Raw genomic sequence first — 20,573 nt, forward strand, 5'->3', positions numbered from 1 at the left:
TGTGTTCGGGCACCTCGTTTTGGGGGTAGAGGTAAAGCCAAAGTTGGGCCTGAGCTTTGCCTCGTTGTTCAGAGATTAAAAAGGGACACTGAGGTCAGTTCCCCCTCTGGCATGCTGAGGGTGTGCCTGATCTCCGAAACCACAGAATTTCTGTTAGAGGCTTTCAAAAAGCAAAAACCTAGCGTAGTTCAGTTTTTATGGGGGTTTTAGTAAGAGGCAAGTCTCTTAGTACCTTGTTTGGTGGGACCAACAAAGGAGCCACGTGTCTCCAGTCGCTTGCTGAGCCATGCGGGGCCCTCCTGCACCTACATACGTGTGTATATGCTATATGCATACACACGCCCAGATACATGCAGTAGGTGGAGGTGCCTAGGGCATTGGGATGGGAGGGGTTAACAGGGAAGGACTGAGTCTCTGGGCCATGATTTCTTCAGATTCCCTCAGAGACCCAGGTGTCCAGGGTGCCCCCCTCCCAATACTGGGCCTGGGGCCAGTTGCAATTCTTGGTTGTCACGTGGTTTCCCGGCTTAGCTGGGCCAGGGGAGGAGCAAGGTCCAGAGTCAACTCTGCTCCAAGCCCTAAGTTTACCAGAAACGAGCAGGCGGACAGACGGGTCTGATCCCTCTTGGGTCCTCCAGCCATGAGGCTCCTCTGGGGGCTGATCTGGGCATCTGGCTTCTTCGCCTTGTCTCTGCAGAAGCCCAGGTCCCGGACACAGGATGCTGGAGAGCTCGAGCTGGGCCAGGGCTGGCGAGGGGAGAGCAGGCGCAGAGGGACCTGATTCAGGGGTGGTGGTGGAGGGGCCTGAGGGGAGGCTGGCCACTGACCCTCACCTGTTCTTCCCAGGTTGCTCCTGTTTTCTCCTTCTGTGGTTCACCTAGGGGTCCCCCTGTCAGTCGGTGTGCAGCTCCAGGATGCTCCTTCAGGACAGGTAGTGAGTGGATCAGTGTTCCTGAGAAACCCATCCACAACACGTCATGAGCTCTGCTCCCCAAAGGTGGATTTCAGCCTCAGCTCAGACAAAGACTTCATCCTCCTCAGCCTCCCGGTAACTGGCCGCCACTCCCTCCTGCTGCTGCCCAGCGCCTCCCACTCCGTCCTCCTCTGTCTTCTTGTAAACATCTTTGTCTTTTCACCGGCCCCCCCTCCCTTCCCCCCTCCCCTCCCGAGTTGTCTTCCCTGTTTCTAGCTCAGTCTCTGTCTCTCTCCTTCTGCTCTGGCTCTGACCCACTCCTGTTCCCTCTCCTGACAGACCTCCCTGAAAGGCGCGGAGGACTGTCGCCTCCATCTCCTCCACAGAGCCCCCGAGGTCCAGCTGGTGGCCCAGTCGCCATGGCTAACAAACAGACAGACAGACAGGCAGGGTGTCAACCTGTTATTCTCCTCTCGCCGGGGACACCTCTTTCTGCAGACTGACCAGCCCGTTTATAACCCTGGCCAGCGGGGTGAGTCTCAGCCCCAGGGCCCTCACCTTTCACTTCTTCCCTGCCCCTTGAGTGAGAAACCCCGAAGTGCCCCACAGGAAGGCCGCTTTGCAAGTATTTGTTCTCTTCCCCGTCGCTTCCTGGGGGGGATGAGGGGCCCAGGGCCCACCCTCCCTTGGCCCATGGTCTCCTGCTCACCTCCTCGCCCTCCATTTCCAGTTCGATACCGAATCTTTGCTCTGGATCAGAAGATGCGCCCGTCCACTGATACCCTCACGGTCACGGTGGAGGTGAGTCCCTGACCTCTGACCTTCCTGATCGGCGAGGGCTGCTGATCTGACCTCCAACCATGACCCCTTCTACTCCCATCGCAGAACTCTCGTGGCTTGCGTGTGCGGAAGAAGGAGGTGTATGTTCCCTCCTCCATCTTCCAGGATGACTTTGTGATCCCAGACATCTCAGAGTGAGCTCCCCACTCCTGCAGATCGCCCCCACCTACACCTCCCCAGCTCCCGCTTCCCCCAGCTGTCTGCCTCCAACACACGGTCCAGTCCTGAGCTCCCTGAGCCTCTGGTTCACCCCTGCAGTCCTCTTCCTAGGGACCTGGTTACTGACTCCCAGTGAGCCTCCTGCACAAGTGGGCTGAGTCCCTCCCTTGTCTGTCCTCAGGCCAGGGACTTGGAAGATCTCAGCCCGATTCTCAGATAGCCTGGATTCCAACAGCAGCACCCAGTTTGAGGTGAAGAAATATGGTGAGAACTGGAGACACGAGGAATAAGCAGCCCCTTTTCTGCAAGGAATAAAGGGTGGGAGGAGAGGAGGGGGTGTTGCAGGGCAGGGGCAGGGTGATGCGGCTGCCACAGCCCAAAGGGGAGGAGAGTTTTAAAGGGTCCTTTCACGAGAGTCTGACCTGCCCTCCATTCGCCCTGGGTCAGTCCTTCCCAACTTTGAGGTGAAGATCATTCCGGAAAAGCCCTACATCCTGGCAACGCCTGGCTTTCTTAGTGAAATCCAAGTAGTCATCCAGGCCAGGTAACTCCCCCTCTGGTCCCTCACGCTGGGCCCTGCTCCCAGGGCTCCCTATTCAGTATGAACGTGCTATGGAGCCCCACTTCCCTCCCTTGCCCCGGGCCTCCTCCCTCTGTTCCATTATTTCCTCCAGCCCTCAGCCCAGCCTCCTCCGAATCTCTCTGTGGTGGCAGGTACATCTACGGGAAGCCAGTGCACGGGGTGGCATATGTGCGCTTTGGGCTCCTGGGTGAGGACGGTAAAAAGACTTTCCTTCGGGGGCTGGAGAATCAGACCAAGGTAGGAAGGAGCGTGGGGGGTGCATGGGTAGGTGAGGAGAGGGAGGGAGGGTGAGGAGGTGAGGTGGGAGACTCAAGTCTCATTCCCTGTCCTGTCTTCTTCTTTGCCCCAGCTGGTAGATGGCCAGTGCCGAATTTCTCTCCCAAAGGCTGAGTTTCAGGGTGTGCTGGAGAAACTTAATATTAATATTAACGACCTCCCAGGGCTGCACCTCTATGTTGCAGCAGCGATCATTGAGTCTCCAGGTTAGTGGCTTCCCCTGATTATAACCCCAGACCCTCGCCTCTGACCTCTGAGCTGACCCTCTGTTCTCCAGCACCAACACCACCCTTCTTCCCTTCATCTGAGACGCAAAGCCAGGAAAGACCCAGGAGACTATCTCTCTACAACTGATTTCTGGGTGGTTTCTGGGGAAGGGGGAGCTTCCCCCGTCTCAATGTATTTTTTTTCACCCATCCATCTATCCACCCAACCACCCATCCATCCATCATCTATTCATCCATCCATCCATCCATCCATCCATCCATCATCCACCCATCCATCCACCCATCCGTCCATCCATCCATCATCCACCCATCCATCCTCCCATCCGTCCATCCATCCATCACCCACCCATCCGTCCATCCTCCCATCCATCCATCCATCCTCCCATCCATCCATCCATCCATCATCCACCCATCCATCCACCCATCCATCCATCCATCCATCATCCACCCATCCATCCATCCATCCTCCCATCCATCCATCCATCCATCATCCATCCATCCATCCATCCATCCTCCCATCCATCCATCCATCCTCCCATCCATCCATCCTCCCATCCATCCATCCATCCTCCCATCCATCCATCCATCCATCATCCACCCATCCATCCATCCATCCTCCCATCCATCCATCCATCCATCATCCATCCATCCATCCATCCATCCTCCCATCCTCCCATCCATCCATCCATCCTCCCATCCATCCATCCTCCCATCCATCCATCCATCCTCCCATCCATCCATCCATCCATCCATCCACCCATCCATCCACCCATCCACCCAGCAGACACATGTTATGCACCATCTGTGTGCTGCGTCCTGTGTTGGCCTCAGCAAACATAGAGATGGATAGGAGGCGTCTTGTGCCCTGAAGAGTTCAGCCTTGTGGGCAGGAAACACTTGAGCACCACCCGCCGCCCCGGGCTCTACTTTTCCTCTCTCCCCAGGTCTCTGTCTCCACCTCTGTCCGCCCTGTGTCTTGCAGGAGGGGAGTTGGAGGAGGCAGAGCTCACATCCTGGCGTTTCGTGTCATCTCCCTTCTCCTTGGATCTAAGCAAAACCAAGCGACACCTTGTGCCTGGGGCCCCCTTCCTGCTGCAGGTTTCTTCTGGAAGGGGGAGGATGAGCAGTGGGGGGAAGGGGCGGGGTGGTCAGGAGGGCACAGGGTCTCACTGACTGTGCTCTTCCCTCCGCCCCTCCCACCTACCTAGGCCCTGGTCCGTGACATGTCAGGCTCACCAGCCTCTGGCATTCCTGTCAAAGTTTCTGCCAAGTTGTCTTCTGGATCTACTTCTAAAAACCAGGACTTTCAACAGAACACAGACGAGAGCGGCCAAGTCGTTGTTCCCATTATTGTCCCTCAGACCACCTCAGAAGTGCAGCTCTCGGTAGGATTCCCCCTCAAGGGAGAGGGTGGGCTAGGAGAGAGGGTTCCCAGGCTGGGGGGAGAAGCTGGGTGCCTGGGTCCTTGCCACTGACCCTGCCACCCCTGCCCCTCTCTCCAGGTGTCTGCAGGCTCCCCCTATTCTGCCATAAGCAAGCTCACCGTGAAAGCCCCCCTGTCCAGAAGATCCGGGTTTCTGTCCATTGAGAGGCTGGATTCTCGACCCCCTAAAGTCAGGGACACTCTTAACCTAAACCTGCGAGCCGTGGGCATCAGTGGGAGCTTCTCTCACTTCTACTACATGGTATGCATGAGCTGGGTTGCAGAGGAGGACAGGGGTGCAGGAGGGTCTCAGGCAGGAAAGAACCCTTGGGGTGGGGTAGCGGCTTCAGGGCTGAGGATGTGCAGTGAAGAAGACACTGCTCTCGCCCCAGATCGTATCCCGGGGCCAGATAGTGTCTGTACATCGAGAGCCCAGGAGGGACCTGACCTCTGTCTCCGTGTTTGTGGACCATCACCTGGCACCCTCCTTCCACGTTGTGGCCTTCTACTATCATGGGGGCGTCCCGGTGGCCAACTCCCTGCGAGTGGACGTCCAGGCTGGGGGCTGTGAGGGCAAGGTAACTGGCATCGGGAGAGATGGTGTGTGTATATGCCGGGCGGGCTAAGAGAGAAGGAAGACAGGGTGATTGCAAACAGGGCGTGGATTTAGTTTGGGGTACACTGAAGTTGCACAAGACCGAAGGAAGTTCTCCCCACTCTGACTGCCCCCCACCTCCTGCCTCTGCCAGCTGGAGCTGAACGTGGATGGTAGCAAGGAGTATCGTCCTGGGGACACTGTAAAACTCAACCTGCGAACAGATTCTCCAGCCCTGGTGGCCCTGGGAGCCGTGGACATGGCTCTGTATGCTGTGGGCGGCAAGTCCCACAAACCCCTTGACATGGTCAAGGTTTGTCAAGCCCCTCTCCCTAATCCTCCCTCCCACCCATGGCTCACCCTCCTGCTGCCCTGAGCCCTGGGCCCTGGGCCAGCAGGTCGATCTCACTCATGGACTCATCCCAGCCCTCCCTGAAGCCTTGGCCCCCGTGGCCTCTGTTTCCCCACTCTCTGTGTCTCTCGTACTTGTCCGTACCCTGCCCTCTCACCTGCAGCTGAGTGGCCAATCGTGCCTACAGCCACTCTTGTCTCTGCAACATCTCTGCCTTTTCTCGCCAGGTCTTCGAAGCTATGAACAGCTATGACCTTGGCTGTGGTCCTGGGGGTGGGGACAGTGCCCTTCAGACATTCGAGGCAGCTGGTCTGGCCTTTTCTGATGGAGACCAACTGACCCCAGTCAGAAAGAGTGAGAACAGAGGAGGAAGGGGAGTGGGTGGTGGGCAGATGAAGAAGAAGGAGGGGCCTGAGGGGGTAAGACAGGAAGAGGAGGGGTGGGAAGGGCTGGACCGGGAGAGGGGAGCAAGGAGGGGAGGTGGGAGGCCCTGCACCCCACAGCTGGCTGCGGTCCTGCTCTCTACCAGGTCTAAGATGTCCCAAGGAGACAAAGGTCCGGAAAAAGAGAAATGTGAACTTCCAAAAGGAGATTCATGAGAAGCGTGAGTTGTGGGTGCCTGTGAAGCTCTCCACACTTGGGCCCACGGGTCAGGTGCGGGTCTGCCTTTTGGCTCCTGTGCTCCTGAGAGAGCCAGGATATGGTGTCGGGGCCAGAGATCCCAGTTCTGGGGTCGAAGGTGGGTGGGCCAGAGGCTCTCTCCTTTGGCCTCTCTTGAGTTCCCAGTCTCTCAGAGTCCTTGTGTATGTAGAGGTCAGGCTGGGCGAAGAGGCGTGTCTCGTTTTTGTTTCCTTGTGCCCACCCTCACCTGGCCCTGCAGTGGGCCAGTACGCTTCCCCCATAGCCAAGCGCTGCTGCCAGGACGGGCTGACGCGACTGCCCATGGCACGCACCTGTGAGCAGCGGGTGGCCCGTGTGCAGCAGCCGGCCTGCCGGGGGCCCTTCCTGTCCTGCTGCCAGTTTGCTGAGGGTCTGCGCAAGAAGGCCCGGGCGAGGGGCCAGGTGGGCCTTGCTCGAGGTAAGGGGCTGAGTGGGGTTGGGGGAGCGACAGGGGTGCCTGGAGGGGCAGAACGGCACCCTCCTCATGGCCCTGCACTGTGGTCCCTAGCCAAGGAGCTCCTGCAGGAGGAGGACCTGATCGATGAGGATGACATCCCTGTGCGCAGCTTCTTCCCTGAGAACTGGCTTTGGAAAGTGGAAGCAGTGGACCACTCCTCCCAGTGAGGGCATGTGGTGGGCCCGGCCTTGTCTCTGGGCTGTGTCTGGGGCGGCTCAGCGTGTGACAGGGCTTCTCACCTTTCCCACCACGCAGATTGAGACAGCTGCTCCCGGACTCTCTGACCACGTGGGAAATCCATGGCGTGAGCCTGTCCAAAAGCACAGGTGCGGCCACCCTGCCTGGGCCGATGGCCTCCCTCGCCCATGCCCCCTTGACCCAGGCTCCCTGCTTAGTCCTCTGCTCTTAGTAGGAGCAGAGACCTGGAGAAGTCTGCACCCCATGCGCCAGGGCTGCGAGGCCAGAGAGCAGGGCCGGGCGGGGGTGGGGTGACGGGGCGGGGGGAGCTGGGGCAGCTCCCGGCCCTCACTGCTGGGATCCGCGGCTGGGATGCCTGCAGGCCTCTCATATGTGCCCCCTCTCTCCATCAGGCTTGTGTGTGGCCACCCCGGCCCAGCTCCGAGTGTTCCGTGAATTCCACATGCACCTCCGCCTGCCCGTCTCCGTCCGCCGCTTTGAGCAGCTCGAGCTGCGGCCTGTCCTCTACAACTACCTGGATACAGATATTACCGTGAGGCCCCTCGGGGGCTGAGCACACGGTGTTGGTGGAGGTGGGCCTGGGGCAGGTGAAGGGTGGGGAGCCTAACTGGGCTGGCCCTTCCTGTCTTCCTGCCCCCAGGTGAGCGTCCACGTGTCCCCAGTGGAGGGGCTGTGCCTGGCTGGGGGCGGAGGGCTTGCCCAGCAGGTGCTGGTCCCTGCGGGCTCTGCCCGGCCCATTGGCTTCTCTGTGGTGCCCATAGCGGCCGCTGCTGTGTCCCTGAAAGTGGTGGCTCGAGGATCCTTGGATTTCCCTGTGGGGGACGCAGTATCTAAGGTCCTACAAATTGAGGTGAGTGGAACACCCCTGAATCTAGGTCCCCAGGCTCCCAGATTTACCCCCCATTCTGGCACCCTCCCTGCTGGCCAGGCCAGAGGCTTAGCACCCAAACCCAATGCTTTGGTCTGTTTGCACCTCCTACGATTCTGATCCAACTCTGTCCCTGAAGTTCAAACTCTAAGTCCTGAGGAGTCTGCGCTGGGAGGGGCAGGGTCTAGCCTGTGTGATCTCTCACAGCTATGTTTCCTCCGAGACAGAAGGAAGGGGCCATTCAGAGGGAGGAGATTGTCTATGAACTCAACCCCCTGGGTGAGCAACACCCACGCCCAGCCATCAGTGTCCTAAGGGGGTCGTAGGGGGCAGGGGATATGGACAGCAGGACAGACTGCCAACTTCCCTCATCTCCCCAGACCCCCGAGGCCGGACCTTGGAAATTCCTGGCATCTCTGATCCCAATATTATCCCTGAAGGAGATTTCAGGAGCTCTGTTAGAGTCACAGGTGGGAGTGTCCTCCGGTCCCTTCCCAGTGGCCACCCTTGGATTCATGTGAAACCTGCGGACCCCTGTTTGAGCCCATGACTCCATGACCCTCTGACCCTGGGCCCCCAGCCCTGCTCTCTGATCCGTAACCCTCTCCCTCCCTTATAGCCTCAGATCCATTGGACACTTTGGGCTCTGAGGGGGCCTTGTCACCGGGAGGCATGGCCGCCCTCCTGAGGCTTCCGCAGGGCTGCGGGGAACAAACCATGGTCCTCTTGGCTCCAACACTGGCTGCTTCCCGCTACCTGGACAAGACAGAGCAGTGGAGCATGCTGCCCCCCGAGATGAAGGACCACGCCGTGGATCTGATCCAGAAAGGTTCTGGGTGCAGCGGCAAGCAGGAATGGGGGCCAGGAGAGGACGATTAATGGAAGATGGGCAGCCTGGGTGGCTAGAGTGGGCAAGGGAGGGGGCAGCCAGTGGAAGAGGGGAGCGTGGCCTCGGCACAAGTAGCGGGAGAGTCAGTGTCCCCTGAGCAGCTGCCTCTCCTCTCCAAGGCTACACGCGGATCCAGGAGTTTCGAAAACCAGATGGTTCCTATGGGGCCTGGTTGAAGCGGGACAGCAGCACCTGGTGAGCTTGGGAGAGTGGTTCTGGGTTTCTGAGAGGGGCCAGGGCTGGTGGGGCAGAGGTGGGTACTATGCGGGGGTAAATAAATAACCAGGTGCCTGGGGGAGCGGGGCCACGTCGCCTACAGGGACCAGTCCCTATTCCTAGCCCTCCCTTCCTCCCCTCTAGGCTCACGGCCTTTGTGCTGAAGATCCTGAGTTTGGCCCAGGAACAGGTGGGCGGCTCACCTGAAAAGCTGCAGGAGACGGCCAAGTGGCTGCTATTGCAGCAGCTGGCTGATGGGTCGTTCCACGACCCCCATCCAGTTATTCACAGGGGCATGCAGGTACAGGGCTGGGAGGCTGGGCCGCGGAGCACAGGAGGGAAGGCGCTCCCTGCCCCTCCCCCTCCTGGTCGACGTCTCCTTTTCTCCCCGCTTCAACCAGGGGGGCTTAGTGGGAAATGATGAGACTGTGGCGCTCACAGCTTTTGTGGTCATCGCCCTTCATCATGGGCTGGCTGTCTTCCCGGACAAGAATTCAGAGCAGTTGAAGAGAGTGGTAAGGCACCCAACGTGTGTGCCCTTTGCTGATCCCCTTTCTCCTCAGGAATCCAGGTGTCCAGCCCGCAGACCTTCCTCCCCACTTTCTTCCAGGAAGACTCCATCTCAAGGGCAAACACCTTCTTGGGGGCAAAAGTAGGTTCTGGGCTCCTGGGGTCCCACGCAGCCGCCATCACGGCCTACGCCCTGTCGCTGACTGAGGCCCCTGAGGACCTGCGGGATGTTGCCCACAACAACCTCATGGCCATGGCCCAGGAGACTGGCGGTAAGGGGGCCTTGGCAGTGAGCCTGGGGCTTGGAGAACCTTGAGACCCCTGTGTCCAAAGGGAGAAAATGAGTGAGGACACCCGGAGGGGATCAGAGCATAAGCAGGGATGGTTGGGGTAGAATCAGGCGAGCCTGATGGGGGGAGTGTCAAAGGGGCAGGCAACTAAGATCCTCCCCCTGTTCACCTGTGGGTCTCCTTTCACTCCCAGATAACCTGTACTGGGGCTCAGTCCCCAGTTCTCAGAGCAATGTCCTGTCACCCACCGTGGCTCCTCACAGCCCGGCAGACCCCGTGCCCCAGGCCCCGGCCCTGTGGATTGAAACCACAGCCTACGGCCTTCTACACCTGCTGCTTTGGGAGGGCAAGGGCGAGTTGGCCGACCAGGCTGCATCCTGGCTCACCCGCCAGGGCAGCTTCCAAGGCGGATTCCGCAGCACCCAGGTAGGGGCTGCCCTGGGGCTCTGGGGGTGGGTGGTCCTGAGACCAAGTGCCTGAGTCCTGGCCCATCCTCTGCAGGACACGGTGATGGCCCTGGATGCCCTGTCTGCGTACTGGATCGCGTCCCACACCACCGAGGAGAAGGGGCTCAACGTGACCCTCAGCTCCGTGGGCCGCAGTGGACTCACATCCCACGTGCTGCAGCTGACCAACCACGAAGTTCAGGGGCTGGAGGAGGAGCTGCAGGTGAACCATTCCCTCCCCTGGGTCGCCAGGACACCTGCGCCTGCCTCGGCCAGACCAGAAGCCACCCCCTGTCCCCCACCCCTGCAGAATCCCCCGGCACCTGGTTCTGATACCTTTGTGGGAAGACTTACTGGCTCTGCTACCTGTAGAAAGTCACCTAGCCTCTGCGCTTCATTTTTCTCATCCGAAAATGAAACGTGCAGAGTCTACCCGACAGGGGTTTTTAGGAGATGGCAGTGAGATAATGCAGGTGAAGGTGAAACGTTGTGGAAAGCTGGGGAGAGGAGGTGGGGTTGCTCTTAGGGAGGAGATAAGTCGGAACAACAGGGTGCCATTCTGACGTCTCTTTCCCTTTTCTGTTTCCAAAAGTTTTCCTTGGGCAGCAAGATTAATGTGAAGGTGGGAGGAAACAGCAAAGGGACCTTGAAGGTGAGAGCTGGCAGCACTGCCCGCCCGGGCCCAGCAGGGTGAAGCCGGGCTGTTCAGTGGGAGACCTACCGGCAGACCTCACGGCTGGGGAGGGAGGAAGAGACACCTGGGGTAGCGTTCCCTGTGCTCCGTCCTGGGCAGGTCCCCCTCGCTCTGGTCTCCACCCTCTCTGGGTGCCTGTCGTCCCCTTCACCCCCCTCAGTGCTGATGCTTGAACACACCCAATGCCTCAGCCCAAGCCTTTCCCCTGAGCTCTGGGCCCCTGTGTCCCACAGCACCTCAGACGTGGCTGTGCCCCAAGCTCCTCCTTCCTCCTGGGTCCCCTTATCTGGCTGATGGAGTCCCTTCCCTACAGGAGCCCAGCTGCCACTCTGGGGGCCATCTTAGTGCCCCCCCAGCCCCAGCCCCTCCTTATGACCCCAGTAACTCCTCCTCTGCTTTCACCCCAGCCCTGCCCACCTCCCCAGCCAGCCAGATCCACCCGTCTACACAGGTCTCCTGCCCTTGAATGTGCTTCCCCTGCTGCTTGTCCCACGTGACACACTCATTCTCCTCCTTCAAGCCTCGGTCGGAAGCCTTTCCTGAACTTTCCATTCCAGCGTGCTCACCCCCAGGCCAGGCCCCCGCTCCCCACTCTGTCTCACCGTCTAACCCAACACCTGGGCCCGTTCGCATTCCTGGACTGGTCTGCGATGGGGATGAGAAGGGGCTGAAGGCCTCAAATCCCTTAGCCCAGGGAGGTGCCCTTCGGTGTGGCTCTGGAGAGAGCTCTGTGGCCCCAACTGTCCCGTGTCCTCCCCCCACCCCTTGCTGAGCCAGGTCCTTCATACCTACAACGTCATGGACGTGAAGAACACGACCTGCCAGGATCTTCAGATTGAAGTGACGGTCGTGGGCCACGTCCAGTACACAAGTGAGTGTTGGGGTCAGAGGCCGTGGGTCCCTGCGGGGCTGGTGCCAGGCCTGAGCCACGGTGCTGTCCCCGCTCAGTGGAAGCCAACGAGGACTACGAGGACTATGAGTACGAGGACCTTCCGGCCAGGGATGACCCGGGGGCCCACTCCCAGCTCGTGACGCCCCTGCAGCTGTTTGATGGCCGGAGGAGCCGCCGCAGAAGGGAGGCCCCCAAGGTGGCTGAGGAGCAGGAATCCAGGGTGCAGTACACCGTGTGCATCTGGTGAGCTCTGGGGGTTGCACTGGCTGAGTGGGGTGCTGTGGGCTGGCCCAAGGCTGGGGCTGGGTGTCTACAGCCTGACACACGGCGACCCGGACGACAGGGCATGTGTCTCCACAGGCGGAATGGCAAGGTGGGGCTGTCGGGCATGGCCATTGCAGACATCACCCTCCTGAGTGGATTCCACGCCCTGCGGGCGGACCTGGAGAAGGTGTGGCCAGACACCCTGAGGCCCCTGTGCCCTCGGGAGCCCTGCGCCGTCCCCGAAGCACCCCAGCTGCTGAGCCCCTCAGTGCAGGGGGGCCCAGGGCTACCTCCCTGTGACCAGCTCCCTTTCCCCACAGTTGACCTCCCTCTCTGACCGTTACATGAGTCACTTTGAGACCGAGGGGCCCCACGTCCTGCTGTACTTCGACTCGGTGAGCAAGGAGGGTGACAGAGGGGGGCACATACGGCACCGGGTTTTCTGAGCTCGTGTTAAGAGGTTTCCCAGGAGGCAGCTGTACCAGCGTCTAGTGCGCTTAGAGAGAACTCGTGATGTGAGCAGGGAGACAGGACAGGAGTGGCCAGAGCAGAGGCCGGGGAGGCTCCCTGCTGCCTGTCGGCGGGCAGGGGCTGAGCCCCTTGTGGCTTGGGGGCCAGTGCCAGTGCTTGGGGTGAGCCTTTTGTAAAGCTGAGCTGATTCAACTTGAGGGGCTGCTTTTGTTTTTTTGTTGTTGTCTCCCTTCCCGGTTTTTGTGTGTGTTTGTTTTGTTTTTGATATTAAAGTGTATTCTGTTTTTTAAAGTGATGGTGGTCCTAGACGAGTTGTTTTTGTTTTTCCACAGCCTTATCTGGCTAACACAAAGTTATCAACCCTCTGACGGCCCTCAAAAGTTGTTTTTGAACATTTCCTGTAACATCTTGGAGAAAATGTGCAAAAGGCGTGTTAATGCTGTGATACCATTAGCCAAGTGTTTGTGGTCAGGGGAGACCCTCCTGCCCTGTGTGTGCAGAGGGGACAGACCCTATTAGCTTGAGAAGCCAGGCAGAGGAGTCTGGTTGGACACAATGGAAAATGAGGAGCCAGGAGGATTGCAAGTCGGGTTGCTGACCACGCAGCTTAGGAGGGAAACCTGCGGGATACCAGGCTGGACTGGACCAGCGTGGGCACGAAGAGAGGGCTCTGGGCCTGGACATGAATGGCTGGGCCGCGTGGGAGCACCTGCTGTCGGGTTATGGCAGATGAGGCAGGCCTCCGCTGTGTCAGTGAAGGGAGGCTGTCCAGAGGCCGAGTGGGTTTGGAGGGCAGGCAGAGGGAGTTTGGAGAATGTAACACATCCTGCAACAATCCCAGCGCAAGAGCAAGGCTGAAAGCTTGGTTCGGGAATCGCCAGTCTGAAGGGTTTGGGGAGAGCCAGGGAGTGGTGAGACCTCCACAGGGGAGCGCAGGGGAGGGGAAGGGCCAGGGCTGGGCACTGTGCTTCTGGGGGGGAGGGAGAGGGATGTCAGAAGTGACCAGGTCAGAATCCGGGCTGGTCCGGAAGCTAGCCCCGAGCTTAGGGAGCGTTTCATGGAGAATGTGTCCATGATTTGAGACTCTGCAGAGGGGCCCAGGGCTCTGGAGACTGGGATGAGGTCACCACGTGGGCAGTGAAGTCACCAGAGACCTTGGGGAGCAGTTTTTAGAAATCCGGAGGCTGGAAGGTAACAAACTGTGAAGGACACTGACGATAAGATCAACCGGAACTGAACAGGCCAAGGAAATACATCAGAGCAGCCTGCAGGGCCCAGAGGTGGGTGCCTGACCTCTCCGCCCTCCCCCCGCCCACGCCAGGTCCCCATGTCCCAGGAGTGCGTGGGCTTCGGAGCTGTGCAGGACGTGGCCGTGGGGCTGGTGCAGCCAGCCAGCGCTGTCCTGTATGACTACTACAACCCTGGTGAGCACACCGGGGACACTCGGGAGGTTTGGGATAGGTGACAGGGAAGGGTGGCAGGGAAGTCCTGCGGCTCCATGGGACTGGAGAGCAGAGAGGGGGGACTGCGCCCTAACGCCCCGGTCTGCTTTTTCTCCAGAGCACAAATGTTCTGTGTTTTACGGGGCACCAACTAAGAGCAAACTCTTGTCCACTTTGTGCTCTGGTGACGTCTGCCAGTGTGCTGAAGGTGAGACCCAGGGCCCAGGGGCAGGGGTGGGGAGGCGGCATGGTTGGGGCCTGCACTCGCTCATCTGGGCCCCCGACTTCAGGCAAGTGCCCTCGACAGCGCCGGGCCCTGGAGAAGGGGCGGCAGGATATGGATGGTTACAGGATGAAGTTCGCCTGCTACTTTCCCCGAGTGGACTACGGTCAGTCTTCCCGCCCGGGCCCCGGCCCGACCCTGGGCCACCCTCAGGGTCTCCTTGCTTGTGCCTGCTCCTCTCGGGCCACGGGCAGCCTTTTTGCTCTGCACTGACTTACAGCCCTTCAGCCTCCGGCTAACTAACCTTCCCTCCCTTCTCCTAAACCCCCACAGGCTTCCAGGTTAAGGTTCTCCGAGAAGACAGCAGAGCTGCCTTCCGCCTCTTTGAGACCAGTATCACCCAAGTCCTGCACTTCAGTGAGGAGACAGATAAGTGGGCGGGGCTGGAGGGATACAGAAGAGCTGAGCTCTGGCTTTGGGGCCTTCGCGCCTGGGATAGTGAGAATTCAGCCATTCTGAGCCCAAATCCCCTCGGCCTCTTAGAAGTTCTGGGCTCGTCCATAAACAGGAAAGCAGCCGCACCTCCCCGTCGGGAGCGGTGAGGGTCAAATGAGAGGCTCGGCGCAAAGCCCCTGGCCCCAGCGCTGTCCAGCCCCTTCTCTTCCCCTCTGACGACTCTTGTGGACGCTCTCCCCTCAGCCAAGGATACCAAGGCCACTGCTGCTCAGACCAGAAACTTCCTGGTTCGAGCCTCTTGCCGCCTTCACTTGGAACCTGGGAAAGAATATCTGATCATGGGTCTGGACGGGACCACCCATGACCTCAAGGGAGAGTGAGTTCTCCGGGCCCCTCGGTCTCTTGCTCTCCTCACACCTCATGAGGGAACGGATCCCCTGTCCCCTCAGAAGCCAGGTGCCTTGGGCTTTTCCACCTGACCATCCTCCTGACCCCTGCTGCCTGCCCCTTGGCCCCTGCAGCCCCCAGTACCTGCTGGACTCGAACAGCTGGATCGAGGAGATGCCCTCGGAGCGCCTGTGTCAGAGCACCCGCCAGCGGGCAGCCTGTGCCCAGCTCCGAAGCTTCGTCCAGGAGTACGGCATGCAGGGCTGCCAGGTGTGAGGGCTGCCCTCCCATCTTCCCCAGAGGGCCGGAGCCAGGGAAGGATCTCGCCTGGATCGCTGCCGCGCCCGGCCCCCCGCACGCAGCCCCAGGCAGCACCAGGGACTCAATAAAGGCCTGTGGCAGCAAAGTGTGAGTGTGTAGCTCCAGCACTGAGACCGGCATCCCCGCGGCCCCTTCCAGGGTCTGGGGCGCCCAGGCCAGGGTTTGCATAATCTTAGGCTCTCAGAGCCTGGGTGACCCTCGCCGTGTCCAGCTCTGCCTGAATCTCCCCCCGCCAGATGACCCCCTGGGAGCTCAGTCCCTCATAGTGACCACCCCAGGCAGATCACCCTGCACTCCGAGGATCCAGTGTCCACACCAGAGCCTCCCTTTCACGGTGCCTGCAGGGCTCCCCGCGCCCATACAACCCATCACTGTGGCCTCAGGCGGGGCTGGCGCTCAGCCAGCACCTCAGCTCTTCTGCTTCGAGAGCAGCTATTCAGCTACGCGTCTCCCAGTCTGTCCTCACGCAGTTGGCAGTTCTGGGGTCTGGCTTGTAGCTGAGACCTGGTCTGCCGAAAGCCCGTTTGACACTTGATCCCTTTATCAGCGGTATTAGGTAACTTTCCCAGAATTGTGCAATCCTCACATCTGATGATGTCTTCATCAAAAGGCCAACTGCTGTTCGACTGGGGTCAACCCTCCCCACCCGCCTGCCTAGCCCTCCCCCTTTGGCAGCACCCCTTGGGTCTGCAGGGCTGACCTAGAAATTCATCTAGAGAAATTTGCTGAGATCAGTTTTGATGAAAACTGAGACAGTTCAGCAGCCTGCCATTCAATCATTCAACAGAAATCTGTGGAACTCTCACTCCGTGCCATGCCCTGTGCCAGGCTCCCATCCTCTGTGAAAGGTGTGATGTCGGGGAGCTACATGATCCTATGGAGCACATAGTTTGGGCATCTGACCCAGTCTGGGGGAATGTGAGAAGTGGGCAGGGGAGGCTTCCTGGAGGAGGTGACATCTAAGTGGGATTCTGAAGGCTGAGGAGTCAAGCAAAGAGAGTAGGGGTAGATGAGGGTATTTGAGGTAGAAGAAAGCATATAAAAGACCCAGAGGCTGGGGGCAGGACAGAGCACAGAGGCTGGGGGCAGGACAGAGCACATTCGGGGGCACTGCGTGTCATTCATCATGTCTGGAATTTGGATTTGGAGGTGGTGTGGAAAAGATGGGGCTGGCAAGGTAAATGGTGTCAGTTTATGAAGGGACACTCACCGGCATGCCAGCATTCCAGGTCACTCTCCTTTTGAATGGATCCCCTCCTATTCCATGCAACTTCGAGAAGTTCTGACCTTCCCCAGTATTTCCGAGGCTTCCGAGGGCTGTTGTCTACGTGGCCTGGTCATTGCCCATCAGATCTCTCCCCAGAGCTGGTCAGCATGGTGGTGGCATAAACCCACCTATGAGAGCCAAAGAGTCAGCTATAGCTGTCAGCTATGAGGAGGCTGCCAGCTGTTGCTGCCCAATCCCAGAAGGCCCATGTTTTCTCCTCCCCAGTCCTGGGCGTGGATCCAGGCTGAGCCCGAGCCTCTCCATCGGGACCCCCAGAAGTTAACTCTTCAAGCTAGTGGGTAGCACAGCTGGAATCTCGACTCAGGCTCTCTGGTAGCACAGGCTTGCTCCGGTTAAAGCTCTGAGGTTGGTTCACAGAGCCAGGGATGGGGAATTGGGGGATGCGTGGACCGCAGGTCATCTGCCAGCCCTCACCCCATCCCCTAGGTGCCCCAACCTCTCATGGAGCCCCGCCTCCCCTCTTTCGCATGACCTCTCCTAAGCCCCTCAACTGCCTCCTCACCCATAAAAGTGGCCCCTGATAGCCCTACTTGGTCCACTAGGACCCCACCCCTTGTGGCAACGGCTCCCAGAATAGGGCTGGACCCCTGATCCCAGCTGTGGCTATCAAGTTCCTTCCTGCGGACTTTGGAATCTATGGGGGGCATGTTCATTCATGCTGGGAAACCCCACTTGCCCTGGTGCTAAACCTGTAATCTGTGGACTCTAACCCGGAAGGCAGTCCTGTTCTGCCTGCACCTGGAAGCACAATCAGCTTGACGGCAGAGTGGGAGGAGCAAAGAGTGAGGGAGCAGCCCCGTCTCTAGGGCTTCTTTGTTCCCTATCCCTGGCCTTCCAAGGCCAGCGAGGTCCCTTCTACTTTCCTGCTCTTGGGTTCCGTGAGATACCCCTGTATTTGTATAACAATTCTTAATTTTGGCTCAAGCCAGCTCAAGTGGGTCTCTTTTGCTTGCAACCAAAGAGCATTAGGTACACGGTAAGAGCTCCAAATTAAGGGACCATTTACTTGTTCATCTTCAACTTTTGAGAGTGAAATGAGGCGCTGTTAGTGATTACACTGGGACTACAGGTATAAACTGGGATAACGCAGGCAAACCAGGACATCTGGTTCCCCTATCTGTAAGTGAAAAGAAAAACACACAGATCACTTTCATCTCCTTTTGTTCTTCAGGCAATCTGGGAGGGCGTATTAGGCGGGGGTTTTCATTTTTCTCTCTGAGACAAAGTCCGTGGCAGAAGCTGGTCCGAGGTGGCAGGGTTGGGGGGCGCGGTGGGGATCCGGAGAGGCTCAGGCCCAAGAGTGGACGTGTTTTCTTTCTTGCCTGGTTGATGTGGAGGCGGAAAGCTGATTCTGGCTGCTGAAGAAGGTCAGGGCTGTGTTTCCCGTCCTTTCTTGATAGATGAATGGGAAAAGGCCTGCTCTTTGATATGTGGATTTTCGAAGGCCAAGAGGGTTGGTGCCATTCCAGGAATATACTATTTTGTGGGCGGGACAGTGGGCAAGGACCTGAGGGAAGGAGTCAAGGGAGGCCTCAGAACAGCCCAAGTAGCCAGATGGCTGGAGGTCTCAAGAGCTCCAAGTGGCCAGGCTTGGGCCCCTGCCCGCATCTCCAGCCATGGTACTCGTAGGGCTGCTGCTGCTGCTGCTGCTGCCCTTGCTAGTCGGCACTCGCCTGCTGTGGGGCCAGTGGAAGCTCAGGAGCCTCCACCTCCCACCTCTTGTCCCCGGCTTCCTGCACCTGCTGCAGCCCAACCTCCCCGTCTATCTGCTTGGCCTGACTCAGAAACTCGGGCCCATCTACAGGCTCCGCCTCGGGCTGCAAGGTGAGCATCTGCTCCCTCCCTCGCCCCACAGCGGTGTGGAGGTGGGGTCCTCTCCCTGCTGACACCCTGCTTTTCCTCTCCCCCAGATGTGGTGGTGCTGAACTCCAAGAGGACCATTGAGGAGGCCCTGATCAGGAAGTGGGTGGACTTTGCCGGCAGACCCCAGATACCATCCTGTAAGGGGTGGGGGGCATTTCTTGATGGAAGAAGCAGGGGCTATGGGAGGCAGGGAAGGTCAGGCCCCTGGCTTCCTTGGTCAGTTCGACCCCCTGCCCCCAACCCCTACTCACAGACCAGCTGGTATCTCAGCACTGCCAGGACATCTCACTGGGGGACTACTCCCTGCTCTGGAAGGCCCACAAGAAACTCACGCGCTCAGCCCTGCTGCTGGGCGTCCGCAGCTCCATGGAGCCCCGGGTGGAGCAGCTGACCCAGGAGTTCTGTGAGGTGAGGCTCGACTCCCACAGTTGGCCCAGGTCAGCTTCACCCCTCCCGGCAGCCTCCCTATTTAATTCATGCTGCTTCTCCTCAGCGCATGAAAGCCCGGGCAGGTGCCCCCGTGACCATCCAGAAGGAATTCTCTCTCCTCACCTGCAGCATCATCTGTTACCTCACCTTTGGACACAAGGTCAAGGTTCTCTTGCCCTCACATAGGCTTGGGCCCCATCCCCCGCCCAGCCCCTCCCGTACCCTCTCCTGGTCCTGAACCGAAAGGATTCCCTCCTTTTCTGGCAGGAGGACACCTTAGTACATGCCTTTCACGACTGTGTCCAGGACTTGATGAAAACCTGGGATCACTGGTCCATCCAAATTTTGGACATGGTTCCCTTTCTCAGGGTGAGGAGGTGAAGCCCCGACACACCTGGTCCTGGGAGACAGGGCGGAGGTGGGCAGAGGCTCCCTTCCCAGCGGCTAAGCTCTCTTGCTGTCTGCCCCAGTTCTTCCCCAACCCCGGGCTCCGGAGGCTGAAGCAGGCCATGGAGAACAGGGACCACATTGTAGAGAAGCAGCTGAGGCAGCACAAGGTGGGAACCGTGCGTGCACCGGGCTCCTCCTCAGCTCACAGCAGTGATGCTACTGCCCCAGAGCTAGGCAGCTTCTTTGGCGCCCCACCAGTCCTGGACCTGCTGCCCCCTGCTGAACACTGCCCCCCGCCCCCCGAAGCCAGGCACTCAGGCTGGCTCCACCTCCCCTCTCCAGAAGAGCATGGTGGCGGGCCAGTGGAGGGACATGACGGACTACATGCTCCAGGGGATGGGGAAGCAAAGAGTGGAAGAGGGCCCCGGGCAGCTCCTTGAAGGGCACGTGCATATGTCCGTGGTGGACCTTTTCATCGGTGGCACTGAGACCACAGCAAACACCCTTTCCTGGGCTGTGGCGTTCCTGCTTCACCACCCTGAGGTACGCCCTGGAGGCAGGCGAAAGGCTCCTTCCTGGCAGCTTGGCCAGGGCAGCGGGAACCCAGCTCGCTGAACCCGCCGCGGGCTGTGTTGGGAGGGGGGTTGGGGGCGAGTGAGTCTGGGGCGGGCTGGGAGGGGGTTCTCCTACTTGGCACAGAGTCTCCGGTGAGCTGCTCCAGGGAGTGGTGGGAGGCCGGGCAGCCGTGGGTCGGCCAGCGGCAGGGCTTGGGCCCCGGACCTCGGGCTTGCCCCACTTTCCCAGATTCAGCGGCGACTGCAGGAGGAGTTGGATCGCGAGCTGGGCCCCGGAGCCTCGGGCTCCCGAGTCCCATACAAGGACCGCGCTCGGCTGCCCTTGCTCAACGCCACCATCGCTGAGGTGCTGCGCCTGCGGCCCGTCGTGCCCCTGGCCTTGCCGCACCGCGCCACGCGGGCTAGCAGGTGACTCCCGAGGGGGGAGGGCCGAGTGGCAAAGGCCCCAGCGGGGTCCCGGCGGGCCTCTAACTTAACCCTACCCCTCAGCATCTTTGGCTACGACATCCCCGAGGGCATGGTTGTCATCCCCAACCTCCAAGGTGCCCACCTGGACGAGACCGTTTGGGAGCGGCCGCACGAGTTCCGGCCCGGTGCGTGGCGGGGCGGGTGCCCACGGCGCGGGGGCGGCGGAGGCCGAGTGCAGGCGGCCGCTGAACTGCAGGTCCGTCCTTCCGCCCGCAGACCGCTTCCTGGACGCGGGCGCGAACCCCAGCGCGCTGGCCTTCGGCTGCGGGGCGCGCGTGTGCCTGGGCGAGCCGCTGGCGCGCCTCGAGCTCTTCGTGGTGCTGGGGCAACTGCTGCAGGCCTTCACGCTGCTGTCGCCCGCGGGCGCCCTGCCCTCGCTGCAGCCCCATCCCTACTGCGGCGTCAACCTCAAGATTCAGCCTTTCCAGGTGCGGCTGCAGCCCCGGGGCGGTGGAGGCCGGGGCGTGCGCGAGCACCAATGACCAGTGACAGAGCCCAGACTCACTGG

The 20,573-nt window shown here is 59.8% G+C and overlaps 2 protein-coding genes across 4 annotated transcripts; both read left to right on the forward strand.

The window, feature by feature from the left end:
* Positions 1 to 92: 92 nt before the first annotated feature.
* Positions 93 to 15,137, forward strand: LOC137231841 (complement C4-A-like). 2 transcript variants are annotated; one of them, XM_067752601.1, is made up of 41 exons: positions 559 to 705; positions 847 to 1,048; positions 1,253 to 1,445; positions 1,644 to 1,714; positions 1,799 to 1,887; positions 2,094 to 2,176; positions 2,360 to 2,456; positions 2,627 to 2,732; positions 2,845 to 2,977; positions 3,981 to 4,096; positions 4,207 to 4,383; positions 4,501 to 4,683; positions 4,814 to 4,999; positions 5,171 to 5,329; positions 5,596 to 5,722; positions 5,898 to 5,972; positions 6,249 to 6,446; positions 6,537 to 6,648; positions 6,741 to 6,811; positions 7,076 to 7,215; positions 7,324 to 7,533; positions 7,779 to 7,830; positions 7,932 to 8,021; positions 8,171 to 8,380; positions 8,560 to 8,635; positions 8,801 to 8,957; positions 9,058 to 9,171; positions 9,267 to 9,438; positions 9,650 to 9,882; positions 9,958 to 10,125; positions 10,495 to 10,554; positions 11,374 to 11,467; positions 11,545 to 11,731; positions 11,849 to 11,939; positions 12,073 to 12,147; positions 13,545 to 13,647; positions 13,784 to 13,873; positions 13,956 to 14,054; positions 14,222 to 14,305; positions 14,588 to 14,720; positions 14,866 to 15,137. In XM_067752601.1, the coding sequence occupies exons 1-41, from the start codon at positions 641 to 643 to the stop codon at positions 15,005 to 15,007; spliced, it is 5,223 nt and encodes a 1,740-aa protein (XP_067608702.1). In that variant the 5' UTR covers positions 559 to 640; the 3' UTR covers positions 15,008 to 15,137. The 2 variants fall into 2 exon arrangements, 1 of the variants encoding a protein (XP_067608702.1); XR_010946756.1 differs by lacking the exons at positions 11,849 to 11,939; positions 13,784 to 13,873; positions 13,956 to 14,054; ... (1 more) ...; positions 14,588 to 14,720; positions 14,866 to 15,137 and having other exon boundaries at positions 93 to 705; positions 13,545 to 13,584.
* Positions 15,138 to 15,273: 136 nt separating this feature from the next.
* Positions 15,274 to 20,563, forward strand: CYP21A2 (cytochrome P450 family 21 subfamily A member 2). Of its 2 annotated transcripts, XM_067752614.1 has the most exons (10): positions 15,274 to 18,164; positions 18,251 to 18,340; positions 18,457 to 18,611; positions 18,697 to 18,792; positions 18,900 to 19,001; positions 19,103 to 19,189; positions 19,365 to 19,565; positions 19,827 to 20,005; positions 20,087 to 20,190; positions 20,282 to 20,563. In XM_067752614.1, the coding sequence occupies exons 1-10, from the start codon at positions 17,957 to 17,959 to the stop codon at positions 20,545 to 20,547; spliced, it is 1,488 nt and encodes a 495-aa protein (XP_067608715.1). In that variant the 5' UTR covers positions 15,274 to 17,956; the 3' UTR covers positions 20,548 to 20,563. The 2 variants fall into 2 exon arrangements, with proteins under 2 accessions (XP_067608715.1, XP_067608716.1); XM_067752615.1 differs by lacking the exon at positions 15,274 to 18,164 and having other exon boundaries at positions 18,284 to 18,302.
* The last annotated feature ends 10 nt before the right edge of the window (positions 20,564 to 20,573 follow it).

Source organism: Pseudorca crassidens, chromosome 10, assembly GCF_039906515.1.
Source record: "Pseudorca crassidens isolate mPseCra1 chromosome 10, mPseCra1.hap1, whole genome shotgun sequence".
Taxonomy (NCBI): domain Eukaryota; kingdom Metazoa; phylum Chordata; class Mammalia; order Artiodactyla; family Delphinidae; genus Pseudorca; species Pseudorca crassidens.